Below are 11239 nucleotides of genomic sequence, written 5' to 3'. Positions count from 1 at the left end.
ACTATTTAATATATTTCTAAGTTAACAAATATTGCTGTAAATGTGGTAAAAGGTGACGTTAAAAAATTCACAATACTTTTTTAAACATTGTTTGAAGCTAAATGTGGCAAAATGTTGATGTTATTTTCAGCATGAGACACTTTACAAACGGCACCCCATAATTGTGTAGGCAAAGAAATGGCAGGTTTTTTTAGACGTTGGAATTTAAGGCCCAAATGAAAGTGGCATTTTGTAAAGCATCAGGTTTTTTTTCCTGTAGACAGTCACGCACAGTTTTGGAATTTGCAAGCAGGTTTTGTTACACTACAATTGGCATGAATATGTGAGTACCAGCTGGATAGCAGTTTCAGTTAAAATCACGATTCAAAATACTTTGGCCAAGAGGTAGCATGTAGCTACTCCAAAAATAGCGAATCATCTAGCCCTGAATCCAGTGACAGACTGAAGTGAGAGAGATGAATGAATCGGAGAATAGAGTGAAGTGTTCTAAGAGTCAGTGCTGTCAAGTCACTGTTGATTTCATTATTCTTAGAAACTGCACAAATGAGATGATTATCAGTGCACCAGCAGAAGACTATGATCTCACAGTAACTATCAGGATAATAGGCACCTGGTGTGTCATGCCACCTACTGTACAGTTTAAGGCCAGGCAAAATGAAGACACCTATCTCAGCTGGGTGACATCTGGTATCTTTGAGGATACCAGGTAATTCTGCCGATACTTTTTTAAGGAGATGTACGGTTGTGACATCAATCTGGCAAATCACGAGATGTCGATTTGGTAAGGGCGCAGCATATGTTACATACCCTCAATATACAAGCTCTTAAAAATCCGTATTTCAAGAGGAGATATGACTTAGTAAGCACTTAACTCAAATGTGATGGATAGGAATAACCCAGTTCTTCAGCATCTCTATTTGACTGTGTGCTCCACTGTATTCTGTCGTGCATTACAATCAGTATTGTCAGCCCTCTCTGACCATACTCAGCTTGTATAATGTGTTTGAGCTCGTTCTGATGACAGTGTAAGTCCCCGTGGTCTCAACCTCTCTTTATTATTCTGCAGGCCCCCGAAAGTCTTCTGGAGTCCCTGGAGACTCACCTTAACACGCTGGAGGGAAAGAAGCCGTAAGTAGTTCAATATATTGTCATCTGAGTAGCAACACAAAGCTGAGGCTTCAGTAGTGCTGTAATTATACAGTTTAATGCTTCTTGCAATGAGAAAAGCCATGTCTGTAGTGATTTGGCCTCAGGGTAGCATTGCAGCTCAACATGCACCTGGGCTGGTTTGGTGGGATAACAGATTTAGCACTTCCTATGTGGCCTGTTTGATCTTTGATGAGTATTGCATCGGCAACTATCTTCATTATCTCCCTGCTATTCCCTGTTAATTCTCTAACATGTTATTTCCTCTGTCTTTACACATCTCAGAGAGGATAAGTAAGTATTCTCTGTCATGAGAAAAGGACTTAAATATTGTTTTACCATTATATGCATTGATGAATACATTTTTTTTTGTTCTATTTAGGTTACAGTTTTTAGTGATTCTATAAAAATGTCATCTGAGAAAACAGCTGACATTTGTATGGCTGTGTACCAAAATTCTGTCTAAGATGCACTTCTATAGAAAGCACACTTTTTAATTTATTCTGTAATCATTATGTTCATATTTGTGACCGAACATAATCTGCATCATTGTTGTCATGTTCATACAGTGCAATGACAGGTCTCGCGTTTTAACTGCTGTCATTACTAACATATTCATCTTTGTTATCATCTTACTGTACAGTGGGCCCTGACTTTTACAAAGCTTTAGACGCATGCCATTCTGAAACATTCAGCTCTTACTTTGTGCCTGTAATGTTGAAAAGTAAAGCTTTGCAGAAGCGGAACAGGGGCCAGGATGCTATTACTCAGCAGTGCAGCGTGGGTCCATTAATTGCAGATGTTTACTAAATGGAATTGCTTTGAAATGCTGCCCGCCTGAAAACACCAAAGTGATACTTAAGCTGTCACTTTGCCTCCCATCTCAGTAACAGCCATTATGTTTCAGCATGTACGTCATTTAACTCTTTAACTCATGTGCTATCATTGTTTTTGCAGGTCGCCCACTAAGGTAAGCTATGTTTCATGATAATCATAATGTCGTGGTAATTATGGTCTTGTGTTCAGTGTCACGGCACAATTATTGAGAGCTTTACAGAGCGGTATATAAACAAGTAAAAACTGTAAACGCTTAATACGACTTTAAACTTCACCCTTAACAGTTCCTACTACAGACAGGTAGTGATTCATTGTGAATTCATGTGTTAAAAAGCTGTTGAATCACATCAGCTTACATAACCGTGTTGGTCACCACGTTAACGGGGGTCTTTCTCTGCAGCAGGATGCAACAGCCAACAACAGCTCACCGGCTGCTGCCGCTGCACCGGCCAAGCCTGCGCCTCCCGTTCATGCCGGCGGGCCCCCTGCCCGCCCCGGGCCGCCTGCCAAACCTCCTCCGCCCTCTATAACCCCAACTGCACCAGCCCCCGCCACTACCACTACCAGCAAGTAAGAGTCACTCAACAATATTACAGAGTGTTTGAACTGAGCTGCATCAATATCTGAGCATCAATATTACATTAGAAATGGATTGCCTCTCTCTTTCTCTTCCTCTTTGTGTTCAGTGCTCTTGATGATGGCTTCTTGTTGGACCTAGACCCCATGTCCTCATCAGCAAGGGGAGCTGCAGCCCCCTCCACCATGACTGGATGGGGAGGTGAGGACTTCTGCTCTGTCTGTAATGAACAGATAAAAGACCTGCCCTCCTTAGTTACTATGGCTACTCAGACATATGCAGTTTATAATGATAGCTATTTATTTTGAAAGTGTGAGTCCTCAATTTCAGACAGAGGCAGACAAAAGCAGCTTCTGATTTCAAGCTGCCGACGCCTATTTTGCCTCAGAAATAACAGCTATAGCCAATAGATTTGATCAGCTGTAGCTAGCTAGATGATTAAGCTAATGTTAACACCATGAGTTGGTTGAAAAGACCATATAAATTTGGGATGTTTCCTTCACATTGTTAGCATTTTCAGATAGTATGTTTTCACTTTTAACATTACAAGAGAAAATGCTTTTAGCACCCAGGAGCAGCTTTCACTGGAAATACAACACAAGGTTTATTTTGTCTAACTTAACCTCTCACGCTACATAATAAGTTATGGTAAAGATATACTGCTTGGATTCAGAAGTAACACTTGATCACAATTGTCAGCGGACAGTCCTACAATGATTCCTATGATATCTAACAATGTAGCGCCCTACAAACGGCATTGTCCCATAATGTAGGCTACTTAATGTAAAGCTTCCTACTTAACACAAAGTGGTAGGTTTATGCAAGTAAAGTTACGTAGACAAACCTTAAAATAATAATGTTTAAGTTCACTTGGTTTCACAGGGGACATAATCACTGTCTCCTGGGGAAAAGTCCTGAGTTTGTTTGACCCATCCACTACCCCAACATGCCTCCTTAGGCCCTGATCACACAGAAAGTGTTTTAGCAGCTGGAGGCGGCTTTTTGTAATTGTTTTTAATGAGAATGAAGGTATTTGTGTTGCAGCGCACCTTGTGTTTCTGCGCTCCAGGCGCCTGGCGCTTTTGCCAGAGCGCTCTGAACTCCTCGAGTACAAACTTCAGCTCAGAGCAGAAAAGCACTCCGCGTCATCTCTTTTGTTGTCATGTTTTTTCCCATTGTCCAATTGGATGATTTGAGAGGCGGGCCTTCTGTGGTGGTCACAACAAGTTAACAGTTGGTAAACAATGGAGGAGAAACTGGTGGTAGAGGTTGCTGGATACCCAGAGCTGTACGTCCCAACGATAGACAGTAGGTTGTCAAACTGCCCCTAAGTTATCCTAAAATATGCATGGTTACAGCCATCACTGAGGCGAAGCTCCTGGACCAACTGGTGGTACTCCCTGTGACCCACCCTCTTTTTTTAGGGTCTCATGTACCCACACAGATCTCCGTTTCCCAGTGCCCAACAAACTATTTACTGACAGCCTCTCATTTTCAACCAGATCTTTAGGTTAGAATAAGGAGGTGGTGGGGTGGTTGCCTGGCAACAATAAAAAGGCCTAGCAAGCTTTTTTTTACCAGTAGCATTCAATTTTTAAAAAAAGCTTTGCAGTTTGGCAACCTGCAAAATGCTTTCTGTGTGATCGGGGTTTTATGCAGTTTTGCTCGTTATACTACTTCTTTCTTTGCACCTGTCAGCATGTTGGTCACCTGATCACAGCCTTCCTAATTACATAAGTTATACACACACTACTGGCAGATTACATGGGTTATTAAATTCTGGGGCATTACTTTTCATAGGTATACGAACAGTGCATGAGAATGGCCTGCTACTGTAGATAGCCTAATAAGCTAGTTAGCGGGACATTCTAACAGTTATAGTTAGCTCATAAACATAAAATGTGTGATTTCTTTTGAAGCTAAAAAGAGATTGGCCTGCACTTTAATGTGTTTACAAAAATAAATATCAGTAAATGCAGCGTATTTAATTGACTTAAATTCCATCAAATGCAAATGGACCATGCTGATGTTTTGGATGTCTTATCCCATTAACAAACCTTTTTAGTTTACATTACTGTGGATCATTTTCCAAAGCATACAATGAGTTGAGGTCCCTGCAGAGTGATTTTAATATCACAATAAAATTAATGGAAACCAACTGCTGCTCAGCAGAGGCAGAAGGAAGGGAATCAATTTAAAAACCTATGGTATGCTTTGGAGAATGATTGGTGGTAATATCAAATATATACAACTTAAATGAGCTGAAACAAACTAACTGTGGTGTTTCAGAACGACTCTGTATAAAGGAGTGGTACCCTCTTTGATGCTTTTTATGAGTCGGCGTGGTTTAAATTACAGAACATTTCCATTATTAAGCTGCTGTTGCTCTTTGGCATCCTCTTTGTTTATCCCCACATCTCCACTGGAGAGATACCCTGAAGATGGCCACAATCCAACTGTAGCCTTTCAAAGACTAAATTACATTAAGGAGCTTTTAGCTTTATTGGGCTTTACCATTGGTCCATGGCTGCTTTTTTCTGGCTTGTTCTTTATAATGTTGGCAGCTTGCAAATTAAAGATTTTTGAATTTCATTAGATCATCTCCATACGCATAATTCATTCTCTCTCACCTGTCTCTCTCTGTCTTCCTGTCTGTTGTGCAGATCTCTTGGCTGAGGGTGAGTACTGTTGCCACAGACAGAATAGGAGACATTTCTGCAGGCACTTGATTTTTCATCACTTGGCTTTCTACCTCAAGTTCTCATTGTCTTTGTGTCAAGTTATTTTCACCTTTAGCACCTCTAAGCCTGTCTTTTTTCCATTTTTCAGTCTCTTTGACACTGCCGTCTTTCTTCCTTCTCCTTTTATCTCCTATTTCTCTCTCGGGGGTTGTGACTGGGTCGTGGCATTTGGATTACGGGGTTTATCCACATAGCAACTCCGGCTGCCACTGATGAAGCCTCTGAAGCTCTCCTAGCAGAGGAAGGGTCTGCTGCCGCTGATGCTGGTGATGCAGCGGCTGCTGCCCCTGCAGCTCCCGCACCCAAAGCCGCTGCTGCTGCTGCTCCCGCTGCAGCTGCAGCCGCACCGGCGCCCGCCTCGCTGCCTGTCTCAGCTCCCGCCTCTTCCGCAGACATGGACCTATTTGGAGGTCAGTCTGGTTCGAGGATAGAATGTAGACCAGGATACACAGCACGGCAGCTTTGCCTGCTTATCTACGACGATCTCCTTTATCATAAAGTTGTTAACTGGTTTCCTGTTGTATAAAGCTAAAGAGGATTGGAATTGAATTATCACTTCTAAAACTTTGCATTGCAAGCACTAATATAAAACCTCAAAAAACCTACAGGCTTATGCCCCATCAGATTACATTGTTTATGTTATACATACATTGTTTATGAGATATCTAAAAATTGTGGCAAATCTAAAGGGGCCTGCAGTTTTTGATGCAACAAGAAAACTTTGTAGAAACCTGAAAAGCCTGTTAGAAACAAGTACATTAGTGTACATTAGGACAATTCAGTAAGGAGATGGCACTATAGCCCCAGTTTGTGCTTCTCATGTATAACCATTACATTTCAGTCTAACAGCTAAACATCTGAATTTCAAAAGGTTATTACAATCTTTTAACAGCTTAGAGGGTTATTTAATACCTCATACTGCTGTTTGAAGGTATTTCCAGAAACCTTTAAGACTCTTTTTACCATCTGGATGAAGTGAATCTGCTGCATAAAAACGATTTTTAACATGTTTCCCAAGTTGGGACTGTATTTCTACTACTTTCTATGATATACTGTATGCCCTTGCTCTTTTTGCAAAGCACAAGCTATTAATATAAAATAATGGAAATATAAATTATTGGAAAGAAACACAGATAGATGCCAAAATATACCAAAATAATAATTAGGCAGTGAAATACTTTTGCATCTGGTTGAATAAGGCTTTGAGGATTCTGGAAATATATTCAGAATAGAAGTAAGTATTTTTTTTAATGACCTTCTGGGCTTAAAAAAAATAATTAAAAATTGACAGCTATATGTGTCAGAAAATCAGATGCTTATTGCTGTGACTCAAACGTAATGGTTTATCCTCACCGTTTTCTAATGTTTTTACATCCTGCTTTGTTAAGCTTTCACACACTCTGTTTTGTGTTGAGCACAGAACAAACTGTTTATCATTTGTGGCACATCCCAAAAATATGAGCCAGTGTTGTGGATTAGTCTGGGTTTATTCAAGGCTGCACAATTGCAACAAAACACTAATGAGTTTTGACATTGAACATTCATCAGAGTGTTTTGTCATAATCGTGTGCACCTCAAGAAACCCACTGAAAGGTAATTAATCCGCTGTTATGACTCGTATATTGGGGATTTGTTGCTTTTGCTTTTTTTGTTTATCACCCTTAATGATTTTTTCCCCTAATGGCTTACTAACAGTTTCATAAATATGTCAAGACGATGAGTAGCCGGTTATTTTACTTGATGATATTTTGGCTTTGTTATATTAACTTCAACTCTAACATTTGAAAAGTATCTGTTGAAAAGAGTTTCTTTGCCAAAGAGAGACTTTGCCTCGTCCATCCCTGACCTTGACATTTTCCCTCTTGTCACAGAGTACAAATAACTTGTGACAACTTGCCTCATTTCACCAGCCTGCACAGGTGGTGCACTCACTGAATGCAGCATTATGCAGCCCTTCAAAACTCGTCGTGTGACTGATGCTACGATCAGATCATTGACTGGGCTGCATATTTCTTGTATTCTCTGCTTTTTCCTAATGCTGACCTCTCATTTTTGTTTCCTGTCCGTTCCATCTGTTGACTCATCTTTTGTTCTTTACATCCATGTGTCTGTTGGGTGTTACGTTTTGCGTTTGCGTTCCGGCTGTTTCGTCTGCAATACCCTAGATGCGTTTGCACCTTCCCCAGGAGACGGTCCTGCTGCCGTGGCTGCGGGCCCCGCTGCTGATGCATTTGGTGGATCTGGTGGGTGACAAAACAGCTTTTTCCTGCAAGTGTGTGTGTGTGTGTGTGTGTGTGTGTGTGTGTGTATGGATATGGATATGGATATGGATATAGCTGTGTGAATGTGAAAGCTGTTGCTTTTATTATATCAAAGCTGCTTCTGCTTTCATAGGAGACAGTAGAACAAACGTGTGCCCTCAGGGCCTACTGTCTCACCCCAAATCCTGCTCTAATGCCCCAGTCATGAACCCTCTCCTTCTTCATCTCAACTACTCTTCTCCTCCAATTATTCACCCAGTGAATACTGCAGTAAAAAGCACAGTGCAGCTATTAACTATACTGTAGTCCACAAATGAATACCATTTGTTTTAATAACCTAACACTGATACTCCTTGATATTGATAATGATGATCCTCCTATTAATCATTGTCATCAATATTTGAATGTTGTCTTTATTAATATCTTATTTTAGTCTCTCTCTTTGGCCTTGTATATATGACAGGACAATGACTGGAGCAATCAATGTAATGTCAATGCTTTTTTCCCTCTCACAAATAGCTTTTTTAAATAAATGTAATGTACTTTTGTAGCTTTACAGTACACCTAGTTTGCACTTAGCATACTAACCACAGCAGTAACAGAAACAGTTGCAGTTTATTTAACATGCTTCGCCATTAACTTAAGTCTGTGCCCACACCTGACCTCATATTTAACCTGTGTAGAAAGGACCAGGTTTTTAAACTTTTCCTATTGGTAAACTTACTGTTACAGTAATGACAACATATGAAGGCTCTTAAATAACCCACGTGTCCCCTACATCTCCAGTGTTTCATGTTATCTCTGGAAAACACATTTTTACAGACAGTCATGGTTACCAGAGGATGAATCCTACTGACTTTGGTGAGTCCCTGACTTTTCATGTGGCGCCATCAGTGGGATAAAATATTAATTTGACAAATACTTTGTTTTCTCATCTGCAAAACATTCACATCAGCTCCAGCTGCACTTTGTGTTTTGTGATAATTAGCCAATGTTAGAAAGCTGACACACAAAACTTGTCCAACATAAGCAGGTTAGCATAGTAATTGTGATTATATTAGCATGATGACTTTAGCATTTTGTCTCAAAGCACTGCTGTAGTAGCCTACAGCTTTACAGTCTTGTTTTCCTTTCATTCATTTTAAGTATAAAGAATTATTCAGGTCAAAATTTTGCTAAGGTTAAGTCAATTTAGAGAACCAAATAAGAAATAAAGATGTAATACATAGGCCACTTTTCCACTGCACCACTGCTACTAACAACCACTTGCAGCTGGCTTTTGTATACTGGGAAAGGTTACAGTCAGCATTCACGCTCAGGTCAAATGACTGTGCTGTAGCCACAGGTATTTATTGGCTCCAATCGGCAGTGATGGGAATACAACACCCAGATGAACACCCTAATTTTAGCCCCTTTACTGGCAAAAAGCAACCACCCCGCCACCACAGAATAGCATTGGTCTTTGCCCAAGCAGTGCTCAAACGCTCCAAATTCCAAATAAGTCTGCACCAGGTTTGACAGAGGGACTGAATAAGTAAGAGATACATAAAAAGAAGTAACCACAGTAAAGTTGTCCATGGCCTCCATGCTGCTCTCTACTGTTTAGTAATCAGTTTTATGGCTGGCCAGGATGTCAAATGTAACACAACGGGGAAAAAAAACAGAAAGGCATGGTCACCTGCATTAGAGGCGCATACATGGCTCTGGTCTACTGACGATGAGAAAGGAGCCTATAGCCTATTTTTAGCAGTATTTCCCGTGTCTAACAAACCTGCTTACATGTGCTAATTTAAGTGGGAAAGGGGTAAAAGTAAAACTTTTTCGTTAAAAACAAGATGTCAGTCACATCAGAGAGTGTAAATTGCCACTGTTCAAAATGTTTATTTAGCTGACATGATTTTAATTGTTGCCTGGGTAATACTTGGTTAACACTGAGCTATCTCACTCAGCTATTTCGTTGTAGCTAACTCACTTTAGGTCTCAGTCTGTTGAAAGGTGAGCCAAGTAGAAACCAGTTTCTTTAATTACTTTTATTGTCATTTCATTCTTTTTCAGTTTTTATACAGTGTTAGCAGCCCAGTATCATTAAACCTCATGTATGCCAACATGTTGGTATTATCACATAGCCAACAATGTACCAGGGACACGTGGATGATATGGGCGCTCTCATAAGGAAAAACTAATTGGCCATTGGGCCAGTCAACAAACCAAAAGTTGTTCTAAGACACCAGCTGTAGTCAGTTATTGAAGAATTGTTCCCCACTGTCTTTTGTGTGGAAGCAGTTCTGAAGTTAATAAGCGACTGTGTGCTTGGTTTACTTTCTTTGTGCCTAACCCTGATTTGGAGCTTCAGAGGCATCTTGTCTCACAAATATGCTTTTTACAGTGTTGTTGCTTTAACAAACCCTCAATCCCCCCTCCCCTTCCTCATCCACCCACCATCCCCTTCCCTTCTTCTCTAATCATAACCCCCCCTAACCCCTCAACACCACCCTGCTGCTGCTCTCCCTGAAGACCCCTTCGCTACGACAGAGGGGAGTGGGGACATTGCTCCAGAGCTGGACCTGTTCGCTATGATGCCCACCGACACGGGGGCCACCGCCATCACCCCTCCCACCTCTAGTGAGGCGCCGACCATCGTCGCCCCCATCGCTGCCCCCGCTGCCCCCACCCCTTCTTCCACCACCACCACTACCACCACAACCACCACCGACACCACCACCACAGAGTCTGCAGCCGCTCCGACTCTAGATATCTTTGGTGGTAAAGTCCTCTCGCTCTCATTATGCCTCTCACTGCATTGCCCTGCATTATGACTGATGATGATGATGGTATTTATAATGATGATGACTGTGTTTTGCTCTTGCTAGTGGTGATGACGACAGTAGTGGCAATGATAATAACCTGCCCAGTCCCTACATTTCAGATTTGTTTTTTCTGTTTTCCATGATGCCTTTCCTGTAGATACAGATCATTTAATCAAGTTAATCAAGCATCTTGACTTCCTCTGCAAAACTGAAATAGTGAAAGTAGTAATCCACAATGACATGAATTATGTTTGCTATTTTAAAAAGTAATCCATTTTTAATTGTTTGGGAACCAACATTCCCATGTTGATATATCTGTTTTTATTACCAGAGGTTGCTCAACTTGTTTTGATTATTAACCTAATACTAACTAACTGCCAAAACTTAGAGGGAAGAAAATTATTTTCTTCTCCCGCTTGTGATCAATAGTTTAGATACTGATAGCTGAGAATGCTGTATTGTAGCTTATGCACTTAAGTTAAAGGGGAATATTGCTCAATGTCAACTTCTGTATATGCTATGGGTTTCCTTCAAGTGCTCAGGTGTGATCCCACATGCATGACATGCAGGTTTGGTGAATTAGTGACTCCAAATTGCCCATTGAAAAGACCCCCAAGACCCTGCACAGAATAAGTGGGCATAGATAATTGATAGATGGACATGTGAAGTTTTTAGTTAGCAGATAGCAGTGTCGGTCAGTCCTCCACTTTGGTCCAGATTGAAATCTCAACAAGTTTTGTACTGATTAACATGAAATCTTTGTAGATATTTATATTCTCCAGAGGATGAAGCATCTGACTTTCCGTGTAGCACCATCATCAGGTCAAAATTTGAATTTATCCAAACTTTGGTTTCGAACCAAATGCTCGC

General features: G+C 40.8%; 1 protein-coding gene across 1 annotated transcript in view; it reads left to right on the top strand.

The window, feature by feature from the left end:
* The window catches only part of snap91a (synaptosome associated protein 91a), a 70361-nt gene that overhangs the window by 42322 nt on the left and 16800 nt on the right, over nucleotides 1–11239 (top strand). Inside the window, exons 9-17 of the mRNA XM_050047190.1 lie at nucleotides 1067–1128; nucleotides 1432–1440; nucleotides 2104–2116; nucleotides 2384–2553; nucleotides 2670–2761; nucleotides 5224–5238; nucleotides 5496–5711; nucleotides 7467–7544; nucleotides 10077–10325. Coding sequence (XP_049903147.1) covers nucleotides 1067–1128; nucleotides 1432–1440; nucleotides 2104–2116; nucleotides 2384–2553; nucleotides 2670–2761; nucleotides 5224–5238; nucleotides 5496–5711; nucleotides 7467–7544; nucleotides 10077–10325 — 904 coding nt within the window. The remainder of the gene's footprint in view (nucleotides 1–1066; nucleotides 1129–1431; nucleotides 1441–2103; nucleotides 2117–2383; nucleotides 2554–2669; nucleotides 2762–5223; nucleotides 5239–5495; nucleotides 5712–7466; nucleotides 7545–10076; nucleotides 10326–11239) is intronic.

Source organism: Epinephelus moara, chromosome 6 (assembly GCF_006386435.1).
Source record: "Epinephelus moara isolate mb chromosome 6, YSFRI_EMoa_1.0, whole genome shotgun sequence".
NCBI lineage: Eukaryota > Metazoa > Chordata > Actinopteri > Perciformes > Serranidae > Epinephelus > Epinephelus moara.
The sequence above is the reverse complement of the archived record's forward strand: the minus strand, read 5'-3'. Positions and strand labels throughout refer to the sequence as shown.